The sequence below is a fragment of the Oncorhynchus gorbuscha genome, linkage group LG13, assembly GCF_021184085.1.
Source record: "Oncorhynchus gorbuscha isolate QuinsamMale2020 ecotype Even-year linkage group LG13, OgorEven_v1.0, whole genome shotgun sequence".
Lineage (NCBI taxonomy): Eukaryota > Metazoa > Chordata > Actinopteri > Salmoniformes > Salmonidae > Oncorhynchus > Oncorhynchus gorbuscha.
Window position 1 is genome coordinate 16,168,738 of NC_060185.1, and position 20,150 is coordinate 16,188,887.

General features: G+C 48.1%; 1 protein-coding gene across 4 annotated transcripts in view; it reads right to left on the reverse strand.

The window, feature by feature from the left end:
• Positions 1-13,483: 13,483 nt before the first annotated feature.
• The window catches only part of LOC123992544 (arf-GAP with Rho-GAP domain, ANK repeat and PH domain-containing protein 1-like), a 119,541-nt gene continuing 112,874 nt past the window's right edge, over positions 13,484-20,150 (reverse strand). For 2 of the 4 annotated variants that reach the window (XM_046293755.1, XM_046293754.1), the window contains exons 33-34: positions 14,917-14,951; positions 13,484-14,837 (exon numbers count right to left, since the gene is read on the reverse strand). In XM_046293755.1, the coding sequence (XP_046149711.1) occupies positions 14,944-14,951 (8 nt within the window). In that variant the 3' untranslated portion in view covers positions 13,484-14,837; positions 14,917-14,943. The remainder of the gene's footprint in view (positions 14,838-14,916; positions 14,952-20,150) is intronic. The other 2 variants (XM_046293753.1, XM_046293757.1) reach the window with 1 other exon arrangement.

Below are 20,150 nucleotides of genomic sequence, written 5' to 3' on the forward strand. Positions count from 1 at the left end.
ACATTGGCGGGAGAGAGGGCTCTAGGTGGGTGCGTGAAAAGACAGGAGTACGCTTAACGTCGAACGTTACGAGGTGTGTGTACGAGAGGAAGAGGAAGCAGGAGTGGTGCTGAGGGGAAATCTGAGCCCAATCTCAACCTTACATTCTCAAATAAAAGTTGCTCTCTAGAACTTAAAAGGCTTCTTTGACTGTTCCCATAGGTTAATACTTGAAGAACCATTTTTTGTTCCAGCTAGAACCCTTTGGGGTTCCATGTAAAACCCATTCCAGACTTCTACATGGAACCAAAAAAGGTTCTTCTGAGGAAAGCCAAAGAACCCTTTTTTTTCCTAACAGTGTCTCTTCAACTAAGAGTCTTTATCAGAATATTTATTTCTATGCATTCTGCTTCATACAGAAAATAGCTATTTTCTTCCTGAGCTACATAGCTGTTTTCTTCCTGAGCTACATAGCTGTTTTCTTCCTGAGCTACATAGCCGTTTTATTCCTGTGCTACATAGCTGTTTTTTTCCTGAGCTACATAGCTGTTTTCTTCCTGAGCTACATAGCTGGACAGACATTGTAACAATCTGTACTACAGTAGATCTTTAACATATTTACAGTAAACATTACACTCACAAAAGAATAGTCATTTCAAAAGTCATGTCAACAGTGTTGTAACAATATTTTTTTATTTTAATCAGGGAAGTTGACTGAGAACACATTCTCATTTACAGCAATGACCTGGGGAATAGTTACAGGGGAGAGGAGGGGGATGAATGAGCCAATTGTAAACTGGGGATTATAAGGTGATGGTTTGAGGGCCGGATTGGGCATTTAGACAGGACACCAGGGTTAACACCCCTTCTCTTACGATAAGTACCATGGGATCTTTAATGACCTCAGAGAGTCAGGACACCAGGGTTAACACCCCTACTCTTACGATAAGTACCATGGGATCTTTAATGACCTCAGAGTCAGGACACCCGTTTAACGTCCCATCCAAAAGATGGCACCCTACACAGGGCAGTGTCCCCAATCACTGCCCCGGGGCATTGGGAGATTTTTTAGACCAGAGGGAAGAGTGCCTCCAACACCACTTCCAGCAGCATCATGCAGGGTGGTATGCTAATGATTAAAGACAAAAGTGAAAATAAATATGGGTTGTATTTAAATGGTGTTTGTTCTTTTCTTGTGGCAACAGTTCATAAACATTACTGCTGTGTTATTTCACCTATGATCATACATTTGGCAGGAAGTTAGGAAGTGCAGCTCAGTTTCCACATGTTGTGGGCCTACGGCGGTCTTTTTCAACAGCAAGGCTATGCTCACTGAGTCTGTGTACATAGTCAACGCCTTAATTCTCTTGTCAGTCACAGTGGTCAAGTATTCTGCCACTGTGTACTCTCTGTTTAGGGCCAAATAGTGTTCCAGTTTTCAACCTTCCAAAACAAAGCCATCACCTACAGAGAAATTAACCTAGAGAAGAGTCCCCTAAGCAAGCTGAAACACAATTAGTCCAAACCAAAAGATTTCTCTGTAGGTGATGGCTTTTATGGAAGGTTTGGGAATCGCTTCCTTTTAGGTGGTAGTAGAATTTAACGGCTCTTTTCTGGATTTTGATCATTAGTGGGTATCGGCCTAGTTCTGCTCTGCATGCAGAAGATCTAGGTGCTGCTGTAGGTCATCCTTGGTTGGGACAGAAGCACCAGATCATCAGCAAACAGTAGACATTTGACTTCAGATTCTAGTAGGGTGAGGCCGGGTGCTACTGAATGTTCTTGTGCCCTCGCCAATTCGTAATTATATGTTGAGGGTGGGGCTTAAGCTGCATCCCTGTCTCACCCCCCGGCCCTGTGGAAAGAAATGTTTGTTTTGTGCCCATTTTAACCTCACACTTGTTTGTGTACATGGATTGTGTTTTCCCCCCAACACCACTTTACATCAATTTGTATAGCAGACCCTCATGCCAAATTGAGTCAAAAGATGTTGAAATCAACATGAGAAGACTTTGCCTTTGTTTGTCAATGGTGAACACGTGGTCTGTCGTACGGTAATTTGGTAAAAAGCCAATTTGACATTGTTTTCACAGAGGAAAAAGTATGATTCTTCTGTTAGGAAAATTCCTGTGGATTATCAAGGTTGCTGTTGACGCATATCTCCCAAAGTTATTTTTGGTGTCAAATTAGTCTCAACTTTCGTGGATTGTTTCTCTACATGCATTTGCTCTGGTTATAATTCTAAAAGGCTAAAGTGTTGCATCATCCCTCTTCTCGCTGATATGTGCGCGTGCGCGTACACACACACACACACACACACACACACACACACACACACACACACACACACACACACACACACACACACACACACACACACACACACACACACACACACACACACACACACACACGATTGTCATGCATTCATGCATGTGACACATCATAGGGTCTCTCAGCAGGATGAAAGAGACGGTCATGACTCACACTAAAAAACACCTGCTAATTGAATAAACTGAAATCTTCTCCATCAGGATGAGAGAAAATAAGAGAAACACAGAGGGAGAGTAAGCGTTAGGGAGAAGAGAGGTGACACGGAGGCTTTTACCCCAGCAGAGGAACACTAATGAGAGAGCAGACTGGCCTGCATGATCCCGTTGGTGTATGATATATAGGTGGGGAGACCAGCATTAGTCTTGTCTACCAACCGTGTATCTACACATAGTTTGGGCCGTTTATCTGCTAAAGGAGAGAACAGCTACAAGTTCCTAGAGCCTGTCAGTTGGAGCAATGATTACTGTCAGTACATGCTAGTCACACGCACAAACACATGCTTCAGTCAGAGAGAGGCAGACTGACCTTCAGTCAGAGAGAGGCAGACTGACCTTCAGTCAGAGAGAGGCAGACTGACCTTCAGTCAGAGAGAGGCAGACTGACCTTCAGTCAGAGAGAGGCAGACTGACCTTCAGTCAGAGAGAGGCAGACTGACCTTCAGTCAGACTGACCTTCAGTCAGATAGGCAGACTGACCTCCAGTCAGAAAGAGGCAGACTGACCTTCAGTCAGAGAGAGGCAGACTAACCTTCAGTCAGAGAGAGGCAGACTGACCTTCAGCATCTTTAGCATGACTCATCTCTCATTAGACCGGTCTCCTCGGCTCCCCTCTCCTTCCCTCCACTCTCTCTTTTCCCTTCATCACATGTACAGTACATTTCCATTTGTCATTTTAGCAGATGCTTTTATTCAGAGCGACTTGCAGTAAATGAGGGGGGAAAAGAATCCTTAACAAAATGGCAATCAGCAAATCAGTGCTATTAAGGATAAGTGTTAGTGCAACACAAAGGAATGAGTCCAGTCCACTGAACCATTCAGTTACAGACAGGCAGAGTGGAACTAAACAAGCTGTTCCCTCTAAACCCCAGAAAGTGAAAATGACTTCTCTCACCTCTCCTTTAGTGCCTGCTGAACGGATCAGTTACACAACCCGGAGCAAAGTGAGTCTGCAGATAAAGTGGAGAGCTGGAGGGAAGGGTTGCCATGGGGATGGCTTTCTGAAGAGCTCTTTCTGAAGAGCTGTAATTGGTGATGGGTGGGTGGCGGGGTCAGTCAGACAACCTGGCGAGACACGACTCACACTTAGCGAAACACGACTCACACGGGACTTTGAATCAGTCAGTTTTGGCCGGTCTACAGTGTCCTCTGCGCCCATCTCTACTCCCACCCAGTCTCTTCATTCTCTGCTGAAGCAGAATGGCTCATCGCTAGGTAGGACAAGGTGTTTTAATCAGAGCTATTGAAGGTGTTATTTTCTCCAGCTGACACATGATACTGTACTGTGCGTGTTCTGCTTTATGGACATGATCAGCCTGGAACAGGTTTACCCATCTCTGGAACAGTTTAACCCATCTCTGGAACAGGTTTACCCATCTCTGGAACAGTTTAACCCATCTCTGGAACAGGTTTATCCATCTCTGGAACAGGTTTATCCATCTCTGGAACAGGTTTATCCATCTCTGGAACAGGTTTATCCATCTCTGGAACAGGTTTATCCATCTCTGGAACAGGTTTATCCATCTCTGGAACAGGTTTACCCATCTCTGGAACAGTTTAACCCATCTCTGGAACAGGTTTATCCATCTCTGGAACAGGTTTATCCATCTCTGGAACAGGTTTACCCATCTCTGGAACAGGTTTATCCATCTCTGGAACAGACACTGTGTAGGTTTACCCATCTCTGGAACAGGTTTACCCATCTCTGGAACAGGTTTACCCATCTCTGGAACAGACACTGTTTACCCATCTCTGGAACAGGTTTATCCATCTCTGGAACAGGTTTACCCATCTCTGGAACAGATTTATCCATCTCTGGAACAGGTTTACCCATCTCTGGAACAGGTTTATCCATCTCTGGAACAGGTTTATCCATCTCTGGAACAGGTTTATCCATCTCTGGAACAGGTTTACCCATCTCTGGAACAGGTTTACCCATCTCTGGAACAGGTTTTACCCATCTCTGGAACAGGTTTTACCCATCTCTGGAACAGATTTATACATCTCTGGAACAGGTTTACCCATCTCTGGAACAGACACTGTAGGTTTATCCATCTCTGGAACAGGTTTACCCATCTCTGGAACAGATTTATCCATCTCTGGAACAGGTTTACCCATCTCTGGAACAGACACTGTGTAGGTTTATCCATCTCTGGAACAGGTTTACCCATCTCTGGAACAGGTTTATCCATCTCTGGAACAGGTTTACCCATCTCTGGAACAGGTTTACCCATCTCTGGAACAGGTTTTACCCATCTCTGGAACAGATTTATACATCTCTGGAACAGGTTTACCCATCTCTGGAACAGACACTGTGTAGGTTTATCCATCTCTGGAACAGGTTTACCCATCTCTGGAACAGGTTTACCCATCTCTGGAACAGACACTGTGTAGGTTTATCCATCTCTGGAACAGGTTTATCCATCTCTGGAACAGGTTTATCCATCTCTGGAACAGGTTTATCCATCTCTGGAACAGGTTTATCCATCTCTGGAACAGGTTTGTCCATCTCTGGAACAGGTTTACCCATCTCTGGAACAGGTTAACCCATCTCTGGAACAGGTTAACCCATCTCTGGAACAGGTTTATCCATCTCTGGAACAGGTTTATCCATCTCTGGAACAGACACTGTGTAGGTTTATCCATCTCTGGAACAGGTTAACCCATCTCTGGAACAGGTTTACCCATCTCTGGAACAGCTTAACCCATCGCTGGAACAGGTTAACCCATCTCTGGAACAGGTTTATCCATCTCTGGAACAGGTTTACCCATCTCTGGAACAGGTTTACCCATCTCTGGAACAGGTTTACCCATCTCTGGAACAGGTTTACCCATCTCTGGAACAGGTTTACCCATCTCTGGAACAGGTTTATCCATCTCTGGAACAGGTTTATCCATCTCTGGAACAGGTTTGTCCATCTCTGGAACAGGTTTATCCATCTCTGGAACAGGTTTACCCATCTCTGGAACAGGTTTATCCATCTCTGGAACAGGTTTACCCATCTCTGGAACAGACACGGTGTAGGTTTATCCATCTCTGGAACAGGTTTATCCATCTCTGGAACAGGTTTGTCCATCTCTGGAACAGGTTTACCCATCTCTGGAACAGGTTTATCCATCCCTGGAACAGGTTTATCCATCTCTGGAACAGGTTTACCCATCTCTGGAACAGACACGGTGTAGGTTTATCCATCTCTGGAACAGGTTTATCCATCTCTGGAACAGGTTTGTCCATCTCTGGAACAGGTTTATCCATCTCTGGAACAGGTTTACCCATCTCTGGAAATGAGCATCATTTGAACTGGTAGTTGTCTGGATTACAAGTTGATGTGTAGATCAGTGAGTCTGTGCAGGGCCTCAGTCAGGTCCATCAACAGAGGGTTCTGAGCTTTAATCTTCCATGATGATTTCAATTGACCAATGTTGGTCTTCCAACCTGACAGCACTACAGCTGGTGCCCCATGGCTGTACACAGAGCTACACAGGGAAATGTCACGACTAGACACTTGCATACACAGACACGGACACACTAAGACGTACACACATATACACACTGATGCAGGCCTGCTGGTTCTTCTGTGTGTGCCTGTGGTGCAGGGTGACCCGTTTGTGTCGGCTCGGCTCAGGACGACGAGAGGAGAGCTGGTGGAACACACACACACCTCTGCAGGCTTCATTTTGCGGCTGAGGAGTGACATTGCCAAGAAAGCCACAGGACTTGGGAACAGCACAATGTGTGTGAGAGAGAGACAGTGCATGTGTGTGAGAGAGAGACAGTGCATGTGTGTGAGAGAGAGACAGTGCATGTGTGTGAGAGAGAGACAGTGCATGTGTGTGAGAGAGAGACAGTGCATGTGTGTGAGAGAGAGACAGTGCATGTGTGAGAGAGAGACAGTGCATGTGTGTGAGAGAGACAGTGCATGTGTGTGAGAGAGAGACAGTGCATGTGTGAGAGAGAGACAGTGCATGTGTGAGAGAGAGACAGTGCATGTGTGAGAGAGAGACAGTGCATGTGTGAGAGAGAGACAGGGCATGTGTGTGAGAGAGACAGTGCATGTGTGTGAGAGAGACAGTGCATGTGTGTGAGAGAGACAGTGCATGTGTGTGAGAGAGACAGTGCATGTGTGTGAGAGAGACAGTGCATGTGTGTGAGAGAGACAGTGCATGTGTGTGAGAGAGACAGTGCATGTGTGTGAGAGAGACAGTGCATGTGTGTGAGAGAGACAGTGCATGTGTGTGAGAGAGACAGTGCATGTGTGTGAGAGAGAGACAGTGCATGTGTGTGAGAGAGAGACAGTGCATGTGTGTGAGAGAGAGACAGTGCATGTGTGTGAGAGAGAGACAGTGCATGTGTGTGAGAGAGAGACAGTGCATGTGTGTGAGAGAGACAGTGCATGTGTGTGAGAGAGACAGTGCATGTGTGTGAGAGAGACAGTGCATGTGTGAGAGAGACAGTGAGAGAGAGACAGTGCATGTGTGTGAGAGAGAGACAGTGCATGTGTGTGAGAGAGAGACAGTGCATGTGTGTGAGAGAGACAGTGCATGTGTGTGAGAGAGAGACAGTGCATGTGTGTGAGAGAGAGACAGTGCATGTGTGTGAGAGAGACAGTGCATGTGTGTGAGAGAGAGACAGTGCATGTGTGTGAGAGAGAGACAGTGCATGTGTGTGAGAGAGACAGTGCATGTGTGTGAGAGAGAGACAGTGCATGTGTGTGAGAGAGAGACAGTGCATGTGTGTGAGAGAGACAGTGCATGTGTGAGAGAGAGACAGTGCATGTGTGAGAGAGAGACAGTGCATGTGTGTGAGAGAGAGACAGTGCATGTGTGTGAGAGAAAGACAGTGCATGTGTGTGAGAGAGAGACAGTGCATGTGTGTGAGAGAGAGACAGTGCATGTGTGTGAGAGAGAGACAGTGCATGTGTGTGAGAGAGAGACAGTGCATGTGTGTGAGAGAGAGACAGTGCATGTGTGTCACAGCTTTATGAATGTCAAATGAAAATAATGTCTGTTAAATGTGTCCAAGACAGAATGCTGAATGACTAATGTGACGGAATAGAACTAGAGGTCAGCATCTACCTTTACATTGGAAAGATTTAACAGACTCTCTTATCCAGAGAGACTAACAGTAGGGAGTAATTTAACAGACTCTCTTATCCAGAGAGACTAACAGTAGGGAGTCATTTAACAGACTCTCTTATCCAGAGACTAACAGTAGGGAGTCATTTAGCAGACTCTGTTATCCAGAGACTTACAGTAGTGAGTCATTTAGCAGACTCTTATCCAGAGAGACTTACAGTAGTGAGTCATTTAGCAGACTCTTATCCAGAGAGACTTACAGTAGTGAGTCATTTAGCAGACTCTTATCCAGAGAGACTTACAGTAGTGAGTCATTTAGCAGACTCTTATCCAGAGAGACTTACAGTAGTGAGTCATTTAGCAGACTCTCTTGTTTTATACTGTTCAACACACCTACCACGGGTAGATGGGCACTATGGAAACAGTTGGGTTGTCAGAGAACAGACGACCACGGGTAGATGTGCACTATGGAAACAGTTGGGTTGTCAGAGAACAGACGACCACGGGTAGATGGGCACTATGGAAACAGTTGGGTTGTCATTCAGAGAACAGATGACCGTGGGTAGATGGGCACAATGGAAACAGTTGGGTTGTCAGAGAACAGACGACCGCGGGTAGATGGGCACTATGGAAACAGTTGGGTTGTCAGAGAACAGACGACCGCGGGTAGATGGGCACTTTGGAAACAGTTGGGTTGTCAGAGAACAGATGACCGCGGGTAGATGGGCACTATGGAAACAGTTGGGTTGTCATTCAGAGAACAGACGACCACGGGTAGATGGGCACTATGGAAACAGTTGGGTTGTCATTCAGAGAACAGATGACCGCGGGTAGATGGGCACTATGGAAACAGTTGGGTTGTCATTCAGAGAACAGATGACCGCGGGTAGATGGGCACTATGGAAACAGTTGGGTTGTCATTCAGAGAACAGATGACAGCGGGTAGATGGGCACTATGGAAACAGTTGGGTTGTCATTCAGAGAACAGATGACCGCGGGTAGATGGGCACTATGGAAACAGTTGGGTTGTCATTCAGAGAACAGATGACCGCGGGTAGATGGGCACTATGGAAACAGTTGGGTTGTCATTCAGAGAACAGATGACCGCGGGTAGATGGGCACTATGGAAACAGTTGGGTTGTCATTCAGAGAACAGATGACCGCGGGTAGATGGGCACTATGGAAACAGTTGGGTTGTCATTCAGAGAACAGATGACCGCGGGTAGATGGGCACTATGGAAACAGTTGGGTTGTCATTCAGAGAACAGATGACCGCGGGTAGATGGGCACTATGGAAACAGTTGGGTTGTCATTCAGAGAACAGATGACCGCGGGTAGATGGGCACTATGGAAACAGTTGGGTTGTCATTCAGAGAACAGATGACCGCGGGTAGATGGGCACTATGGAAACAGTTGGGTTGTCATTCAGAGAACAGATGACCGCGGGTAGATGGGCACTATGGAAACAGTTGGGTTGTCATTCAGAGAACAGATGACCGTGGGTAGATGGGCACTATGGAAACAGTTGGGTTGTCATTCAGAGAACAGATGACCGCGGGTAGATGGGCACTATGGAAACAGTTGGGTTGTCATTCAGAGAACAGATGACCGTGGGTAGATGGGCACTATGGAAACAGTTGGGTTGTCATTCAGAGAACAGATGACCGCGGGTAGATGGGTAACTATGGAAACAGTTGGGTTGTCAGAGAACAGATGACCGCGGGTAGATGGGCACTATGGAAACAGTTGGGTTGTCATTCAGAGAACAGACGACCGCGGGTAGATGGGCACTATGGAAACAGTTGGGTTGTCATTCAGAGAACAGATGACTGCGGGTAGATGGGCACTATGGAAACAGTTGGGTTGTCATTCAGAGAACAGATGACCGCGGGTAGATGGGCACTATGGAAACAGTTGGGTTGTCAGAGAACAGATGACCGTGGGTAGATGGGCACTATGGAAACAGTTGGGTTGTCAGAGAACAGATGACCGCGGGTAGATGGGCACTATGGAAACAGTTGGGTTGTCATTCAGAGAACAGATGACCGCGGGTAGATGGGCACTATGGAAACAGTTGGGTTGTCATTCAGAGAACAGATGACCGCGGGTAGATGGGCACTATGGAAACAGTTGGGTGGTCATTCAGAGAACAGATGACCGCGGGTAGATGGGCACTATGGAAACAGTTGGGTTGTCATTCAGAGAACAGATGACCGCGGGTAGATGGGCACTATGGAAACAGTTGGGTTGTCATTCAGAGAACAGATGACCGCGGGTAGATGGGCACTATGGAAACAGTTGGGTTGTCATTCAGAGAACAGATGACCGCGGGTAGATGGGCATTATGGAAACAGTTGGGTTGTCATTCAGAGAACAGATGACTGCGGGTAGATGGGCACTATGGAAACAGTTGGGTTGTCAGAGAACAGACGACCGCGGGTAGATGGGCACTATGGAAACAGTTGGGTTGTCATTCAGAGAACAGATGACCGCGGGTAGATGGGTAACTATGGAAACAGTTGGGTTGTCATTCAGAGAACAGATGACCGCGGGTAGATGGGCACTATGGAAACAGTTGGGTTGTCAGAGAACAGACGACTGCGGGTAGATGGGCACTATGGAAACAGTTGGGTTGTCATTCAGAGAACAGATGACCGTGGGTAGATGGGTAACTATGGAAACAGTTGGGTTGTCATTCAGAGAACAGATGACCGCGGGTAGATGGGCACTATGGAAACAGTTGGGTTGTCAGAGAACAGACGACCACGGGTAGATGGGTAACTATGGAAACAGTTGGGTTGTCAGAGAACAGACGACCACGGGTAGATGGGTAACTATGGAAACAGTTGGGTTGTCAGAGAACAGATGACCGCGGGTAGATGGGTAACTATGGAAACAGTTGGGTTGTCAGAGAACAGATGACCGCGGGTAGATGGGTAACTATGGAAACAGTTGGGTTGTCAGAGAACAGATGACCGCGGGTAGATGGGTAACTATGGAAACAGTTGGGTTGTCAGAGAACAGATGACCGCGGGTAGATGGGTAACTATGGAAACAGTTGGGTTGTCAGAGAACAGATGACCGCGGGTAGATGGGTAACTATGGAAACAGTTGGGTTGTCAGAGAACAGATGACCGCGGGTAGATGGGTAACTATGGAAACAGTTGGGTTGTCAGAGAACAGATGACCGCGGGTAGATGGGTAACTATGGAAACAGTTGGGTTGTCAGAGAACAGACGGCCACGGGTAGATGGGTAACTATGGAAACAGTTGGGTTGTCAGAGAACAGATGACCGCGGGTAGATCGGTAACTATGGAAACAGTTGGGTTGTCAGAGAACAGACGACCACGGGTAGATGGGTAACTATGGAAACAGTTGGGTTGTCAGAGAACAGATGACCGCGGGTAGATGGGTAACTATGGAAACAGTTGGGTTGTCAGAGAACAGACGACCACGGGTAGATGGGTAACTATGGAAACAGTTGGGTTGTCAGAGAACAGACGACCACGGGTAGATGGGTAACTATGGAAACAGTTGGGTTGTCAGAGAACAGATGACCGCGGGTAGATGGGTAACTATGGAAACAGTTGGGTTGTCAGAGAAGTCTCTCCTTCACTGCAGCCGAGGTGAGTAAGACATTTAAACGTGTTAACCCTCGCAAGGCTGCAGGCTCAGACGGCATCCCCAGCCGCGCCCTCAGAGCATGCGCAGACCAGCTGGCCGGTGTGTTTACGGACATATTCAATCAATCCCTATACCAGTCTGCTGTTCCCACATGCTTCAAGAGGGCCACCATTGTTCCTGTTCCCAAGAAAGCTAAGGTAACTGAGCTAAACGACTACCGCCCCGTAGCACTCACTTCCGTCATCATGAAGTGCTTTGAGAGACTAGTCAAGGACCATATCACCTCCACCCTACCTGACACCCTAGACCCACTCCAATTTGCTTACCGCCCAAATAGGTCCACAGACGATGCAATCTCAACCACACTGCACACTGCCCTAACCCACCTGGACAAGAGGAATACCTATGTGAGAATGCTGTTCATCGACTACAGCTCGGCATTCAACACCATAGTACCCTCCAAGCTCGTCATCAAGCTCGAGACCCTGGGTCTCGACCTCGCCCTGTGCAACTGGGTACTGGACTTCCTGACGGGCCGCCCCCAGGTGGTGAGGGTAGGCAACAACATCTCCTCCCCGCTGATCCTCAACACGGGGGCCCCACAAGGGTGCGTTCTGAGCCCTCTCCTGTACTCCCTGTTCACCCACGACTGCGTGGCCACGCACGCCTCCAACTCAATCATCAAGTTTGCGGACGACACAACAGTGGTAGGCTTGATTACCAACAACGACGAGACGGCCTACAGGGAGGAGGTGAGGGCCCTCGGAGTGTGGTGTCAGGAAAATAACCTCACACTCAACGTCAACAAAACTAAGGAGATGATTGTGGACTTCAGGAAACAGCAGAGGGAACACCCCCTATCCACATCGATGGAACAGTAGTGGAGAGGGTAGCTAGTTTTAAGTTCCTCGGCATACACATCACAGACAAACTGAATTGGTCCACTCACACTGACAGCGTCGTGAAGAAGGCGCAGCAGCGCCTATTCAACCTCAGGAGGCTGAAGAAATTCGGCTTGTCACCAAAAGCACTCACAAACTTCTACAGATGCACAATCGAGAGCATCCTGGCGGGCTGTATCACCGCCTGGTATGGCAACTGCTCCGCCCTCAACCGTAAGGCTCTCCAGAGGGTAGTGAGGACTGCACAACACATCACCGGGGGCAAACTACCTGCCCTCCAGGACACCTACACCACCCGTTGTTACAGGAAGGCCATAAAGATCATCAAGGACATCAACCACCGAACCACTGCCTGTTCACCCCGCTATCATCCAGAAGGCGAGGTCAGTACAGGTGCATCAAAGCTGGGACCGAGAGACTGAAAAACAGCTTCTATCTCAAGGCCATCAGACTGTTAAACAGCCACCACTAACACTGAGTGGCTGCTGCCAACACACTGTCATTGACACTGACCCAACTCCAGCCATTTTAATAATGGGAATTGATGGGAAATGATGTAAATATATCACTAGCCACTTTAAACAATGCTACCTTATGCTAAATGACTTAAATGTAAATGTAATGTAATAATGTTACTTACCCTACATTATTCATCTCATATGCATATGTATATACTGTACTCTACATCATCGACTGCATCCTTATGTAACACATGTATCACTAGCCACTTTAACTATGCCACTTTGTTTACTTTGTCTACACACTCATCTCATATGTATATACTGTACTCGATACCATCTACTGTATGCTGCTCTGTACCATCACTCATTCATATATCCTTATGTACATGTTCCTTATCCCCTTACACTGTGTATAAGACAGTAGTTTTGGAATTGTTAGTTAGATTACTTGTTGGTTATCACTGCATTGTCGGAACTAGAAGCACAAGCATTTCGCTACACTCGCATTAACATCTGCTAACCATGTGTATGTGACAAATAAAATTTGATTTGATTTGATTTAGAACAGACGACCACGGGTAGATGGGTAACTATGGAAACAGTTGGGTTGTCAGAGAACAGATGACCGCGGGTAGATGGGTAACTATGGAAACAGTTGGGTTGTCAGAGAACAGATGACCGCGGGTAGATGGGTAACTATGGAAACAGTTGGGTTGTCAGAGAACAGATGACCGCGGGTAGATGGGTAACTATGGAAACAGTTGGGTTGTCAGAGAACAGATGACCGCGGGTAGATGGGTAACTATGGAAACAGTTGGGTTGTCAGAGAACAGACGCAGAGGAAAGGGAATGGTTGTAGTGTCAGAGGCTACATATTTTCACACACACAGATCCAAATAACATTGACTTTATTTATTGAAATTCATACCTACAGTTACCATCTGAAGAACTGCAGAAGTTAAAAAAGTTACTTTCACTTAGATACAGTTATAAGACAGAGGCAGGTTAAAGCTGTCATGTTACATTTAATATGATGATTGAGTGTTAGGTTCACATTAATCAGAATACACCACTTGTGCGTGTTGTTGCGTCCCCAGAAAAGAAGACCATTTCTGACCAGTCAGTCAGTCACACTAGCCTTGTGAAACCAGACTCATCACTGTGCTCACATTTAGTTTTTACTGAATTGAAACATGAATGTGAGCTCAGGAGATCAGACTGGTTAACCACAGGGTCAGGTGTTTAATAATGCTCTCCTTATGGACTCCTCCACATGTCATCACTCAACTAGGAATGTAGTTCTGACTGAAACGTTTATTAAAGTACACAGAGTAGCAGACAGGAAGGACACCACAGTCTTACACAAATGGTTAACAGAGTGAGCACTTCTTTCCTTGCCCAAAAACAGTTATGAGGGCCTGTGTGTGTGTGTGTGTGTGTGTGTGTGTGTGTGTGTGTGTGTGTGTGTGTGTGTGTGTGTGTGTGTGTGTGTGTGTGTGTGTGTGTGTGTGTGTGTGTGTGTGTGTGTGTGTGTGTGTGTGTGTGTGTGTGTGTGTGTGTGTGTATATATACAGGTTTGGCCTAGAGTTGGGAGTAATGACGTCACTACATAAATCAACTTGGACACGTCTCTATGGCTCCCTCTTGACTAGTGGAACCAACTTAATGTTTAATAATGGTCATGGTTGTCCCCCTTACGTTCATATGCTGCTCCCTCTGCTGGAGAAATAAATAATTACACAAGTCTAGAAAACAGGGAAGGAGAACACTGGGGAGTGGGGTGAACACTTCATAGATGGGGGAGTCTCAGAGAGGTGTAGATGTGGGGGAAAGTTAAAAACAGGGAGACATGGTTAGAGGAAGGGATAGAGTTATTATGGGACATATGGGGACACTGAAGGCTGGATTGCCAGTGAAGATCATTCCATTATCCCCCACCTGTCACAGGTTCTCCAGGCCTCTCAGAGAGACACAGTCTGTACAGTCAGGCTGCTCCGGTAACCGTCTGTGTTCTCGGTCTGTCCCTCCCTCAGTCTATACCGGGAACGTCTTCCAGGCCCTCCATGTATCCCAGGGTGCACTGCAGTTGTAAAAGGCACTTTGGTAGCAGTCTCTCTCAATCTTCATGACACACCTTCTTCCCCTGCTTCGAGGTCCAGTTTATAGGCACAGGTGTGTGTGTGGGGGGCGCCATTACTGGAATGTTCTGAAGAGTTTGTGGGTTCTATAGCTGGTGGTCTCTCCCCTATGAAACACACACGGACGATTAGATAACCACACATGCACTCTTACTCATGAACAAATATTAGATAATGATGTCTCACCTTGTCTGGCCCCATTATCAGACATCTCTAAAGAGCTGAGAGGCAGAGGGATATAGAGATGGTTTGTTCATGGGTTGGAGGGGGACAAAGAGAGGGGGGGGTGGAGGGTGAGAGAGGGGAGAGAGGTGGGGTGGAGGAAGAGAGAGAGGTGGGGTGGAGGAAGAGAGAGAGGTGGGGTGGAGGAAGAGAGAGAGGTGGGGTGGAGGGAGAGAGATAGGTGGGGTGGAGGAAGAGAGAGAGGTGGGGTGGAGGAAGAGAGAGAGGTGGGGTGGAGGAAGAGAGAGAGGTGGGGTGGAGGAAGAGAGAGAGGTGGGATGGAGGAAGAGAGAGAGGTGGGGTGGAGGAAGAGAGAGAGGTGGGGGTGGAGGGGAGAGAGAGGTGGGGTGGAGGGAGAGAGATAGGTGGGGTGGAGGAAGAGAGAGAAGTGGGGTGGAGGGGAGAGAGAGAAGTGGGGTGGAGGGAGAGAGAGAGAGGGGGTTGTGGAGGGAGAGAGAGGTGGGGGTGGAGGGAGAGAGAGAGTGGGGGTGGAGGGAGAGAGAGAGTGGGGGTGGAGAGGAGGGGAGTGGGGGTGGAGGGAGAGAGGGGGAGTGGTGGCAGGAGGGAGAGAGAGGGAGTGGTGGCAGGAGGGAGAGAGGGGAGTGGTGGCAGGAGGGAGAGTGGTGGCAGGAGGGAGAGAGAGTGGCAGGGGGGAGGGAGAGAGAGTGGGGGTGAGAGAGAGACAGTGGGGGGGTGGGAGAGAGAGAGAGAGAGAGAGAGAGAGAGAGAGAGAGAGAGAGAGAGAGAGAGAGAGAGAGAGAGAGAGAGAGAGAGAGAGAGAGAGAGAGAGAGAGAGAGAGAGAGAGAGAGAGAGAGAGAGAGAGAGAGAGAGAGAGAGAGAGAGAGAGAGATTCATTTATTCAGACTGGCTGACATGAACTCTGTCAAGTGTAATGGTGAGTGCTAACAGCTATGTCACACACAGTCAGTGTTATATATGGATTCACCATCCTGTGTTTGCAATCAGCCAGGACACAGAGACACAGAGACAGAGACACAGCGACACAGCGAGACACAGCCACACAGCGAGACACAGCGAGACACAGCCACAGAGAGAGAGACAGCCACAGAGAGAGAGACAGCCACACAGCGAGACACAGCCACACAGCGAGACACAGCCACACAGCGAGACACAGCCACACAGCGAGACACAGCCACACAGCGAGACACAGCCACACAGCGAGACACAGCGAGACACAGCGAGACACAGCCACACAGGGAGACACAGCAAGACACACACAGCAAGAAAGCGAGACACAGACACACAGCGAGACACAGACACACAGCGAGACACAGACACACAGCGAGACACAGACACACAGCGAGACACAGACACACAGCGAGACACAGACACACAGCGAGACAGACTCACAGCGAGACAGACTCACAGCGAGACAGACTCACAGCGAGACAGACTCACAGCGAGGCACAGACTCACAGCGAGGCACAGACTCACAGCGAGGCACAGACTCACAGCGAGGCACAGACTCACAGCGAGGCACAGACTCACAGCGAGGCACAGACTCACAGCGAGGCACAGACTCACAGCGAGACACAGACTCACAGCGAGACACAGACTCACAGCGAGACACAGACTCACAGCGAGACAGACTCACAGCGAGGCACAGACTCACAGCGAGACACAGACACACAGCAAGACAGACACACAGCAAGACACAGCAAGACACAGTGAGACAGCGAGACACAGAAACACAGTAAGACAGACACAGCAAGACACAGCGAGACACAGCAAGACACAGACAGACAGCGAGACAGCGAGACACAGCAAGACACAGACAGACAGCGAGACACAGAGACACAGCGAGACACAGAGACACAGCAAGACACAGTGAGACAGCGAGACACAGAAACACAGTAAGACAGACACAGCAAGACACAGCGAGACACAGCAAGACACAATGAGACAGCAAGACACAGAGACACAGCAAGACACAGAGACACAGCAAGATACAGAGACACAGCAAGAAAAAGAGACACAGCAAGACACAGAGACACAGCAAGACACAGAGACACAGCAAGACACAGTGAGACAGCAAGACACAGAGAGACAGCAAGACACAGAGAGACAGCAAGACACAGAGAGACAGCAAGACACAGTGAGACAGCAAGACACAGAGAGACAGCAAGACACAGAGACACAGCAAGATACAGAGACACAGCAAGACAAAGAGACACAGCAAGACACAGTGAGACAGCAAGACACAGAGAGACAGCAAGACACAGAGAGACAGCAAGACACAGAGAGACAGCAAGACACAGAGAGACAGCAAGACACAGACACAGCAAGACAGAGACACAGAAAGACACAGAGACACAGCAAGACACAGAGACAAAGCAAGACACAGAGACACAGCCAGATACAGAGACACAGCCAGATACAGAAAGACAGAGACACAGCAAGACACAGAGACAAAGCAAGACACAGAGACACAGCCAGATACAGAGACACAGCCAGACACAGAAAGACAGAGACACAGCAAGCCTACACACAATTGCACAGGGTCAGAGGGGTAAGTAGAAAACATTATAAACTGGGTGGTTTGAGCCCTGAATGTTGATTGGCTGACAGCCGTGGTATATTAGACCGTATACCATGGCTATGACAAAACATTTATTTGTACTCCTCTAATTACTTTGGTAACCAGTTATAATAGGGGTTTGTGGTATAAGGGGACATTAGTGTAGTGCCTAAGAACAGCCCTTTGCCATGATATATTGGCCATATACCACAGCCCCTCGTGCCTTATTGCTTAAATGTATGATCACTATATACAGAACACACACACCCGATGAAAAAAAAAGCTCCATGAATTCCCTCCCTCCCTCTCTCCCTCCCTCCCTCCCTCCCTCCCTCCCTCCCCCTCCCTCCCTCCCTCCCTCCCTCCCTCCCTCCCTCCCTCCCTCCCTCCCTCCCTCCCTCTCTCCCTCTCCTCTCTCCCTCTCTCCTCCCTCCCTCTCTCTCCCTCCCTCCCTCCCTCTCCTCCCTCCTCTCTCTCCCTCCCTCTCTCCCTCCCTCTCTCCCTCCCTCTCTCCCTCCCTCCCTCTCCCTCCCTCCCTCCCTCCTCTCTCCCTCCCCTCTCCCTCCCTCCCTCTCTCCCTCCTCCTCCCTCCTCTCCCTCCCTCCTCTCTCCTCCCTCCCTCCCTCTCTCCCTCCCTCTCTCCCTCCCTCTCCCTCTCTCCCTCCCTCTCTCCCTCCCTCCTCTCCCTCCCTCTCTCCCTCCCTCTCTCCCTCTCTCCCTCCCTCCCTCTCTCCCTCTCTCTCTCCCTCTCTCCCTCTCTCCCTCTCTCTTGAATAAGGGTTTCAAATTTGGGGAAATTATACTCTGTGATTGCAAAGCCTTTCCTCTAGGTTTTCCTGTGTCTACCCATCTCAATGGCAAGGCTGTGCTCACTGAGCCTGCACTTTGTCAAGGTTTTGATCAGTAACCATGGTCAAATAGTTAGCCACGGTGTACTGTCGATTTATGGCCAGATAGCACTGCATTTTGCTTTGTGTTAGTGCTTGTGTTTCCCAATAAGCAATATAGTTTTGTTTTGACTGTGTTGTAATTTGGTTTATCCTGATTGATTGGATGTTCTGGTCCTGAGGCTTCAATGTGTTAGTAGAACAGGTGTGTGAATTCAGCACCAGAACCGGTTGGATGAGAGGACTCTTTTCTTTGCTCAGCTCTTGGCATTGCAGGGCTTGGTAATGATATGAGAGGGGGTCACTGCATTTTAGATGTTTCCAAAACTGAATTGCTCTTTGAGTTTTTATTATTAGTGGATATTGGCCTAATTCTGCCCTGCATGCATTGTTTATAGTTTTCCTCTGGACATGTAGGAGAATCTTACAGAACTCTGCATGCAGGGTTTCAATGGGGTGTTTGTCCCATTTGATTAAATCTTGTTTTGCAAGTGGACCCCACACCTCGCTGCGATAAAGTTCAATTGGGTCAATGACATATTCAATTCGTTTTAGCCAAATTTTAATAGGCATTTCAATTTGCTTTAGAATTTTGTAACAATTGAGAAATTTGGTCTAATTCCCTGAGATCTGGATCTTCTCTGTAAAATCATTATTTGAGTCTTTTTGGAGTTTACTGCCAGGGCCCAGGTCTGGTACTACTGCTCTAGCAGGTCCAGGCTCTGCTGTAGGCCATGTGCTGTGGGGGTTTACTGCCAGGGCCCAGGTCTGGCACTACTGCTCTAACAGGTCCAGGCTCTGCTGTAGGCCATGTGCTGTGGGGGTTTACTGCCAGGGCCCAGGTCTGGCACTACTGCTCTAACAGGTCCAGGCTCTGCTGTAGGCCATGTGCTGTGGGGGTTTACTGCCAGGGCCCAGGTCTGGCACTACTGCTCTAACAGGTCCAGGCTCTGCTGTAGGCCATGTGCTGTGGGGGTTTACTGCCAGGGCCCAGGTCTGGCACTACTGCTCTAACAGGTCCAGGCTCTGCTGTAGGCCATGTGCTGTGGGGGTTTACTGCCAGGGCCCAGGTCTGGCACTACTGCTCTAACAGGTCCAGGCTCTGCTGTAGGCCATGTGCTGTGGGGGTATACTGCCAGGGCCCAGGTCTGGCACTACTGCTCTAACAGGTCCAGGCTCTGCTGTAGGCCATGTGCTGTGGGGGTTTACTGCCAGGGCCCAGGTCTGGCACTACTGCTCTAACAGGTCCAGGCTCTGCTGTAGGCCATGTGCTGTGGGTGACAGCAGGCATAGGTCATCTGTGAAGAGTAGGCATTTATCTGAATTGTGGAGACTAACTCCAGGGGCTAAGGATTTTTCTAGGATAGTGGCCAATTCGTTAATGTAAATATTGAAGAGGGCATGTATGCCAAATAGAATAAAATGCTTATTGGAAGTCGATAAAGCAAGCGTATATTTTGGTATTATTTTGGTGGACATGTTTATCTATCAGGGTGTGTAGGGTGTAAATGTGATCGGTCGTGTGATGTTTTGGTATAAATCCAATTAATCTTTTACTCAAGACATTGTGCTTATTAAGGAAGTTTAGAACTCTTACGTTGATAATACTACAGAAAACCTTCCCCAGGTTACTGTTCACACAAATGCCTCTGTAATTGTTAGGGTTAAATTTGTCTCCGTTCCTAAAGATTGGGGTTATGAGTCCTTGATTCCAGATGTCAGGGAAATAACCTACACTCAGGATCAAATTAAACAGTTTTAATATAGCCAA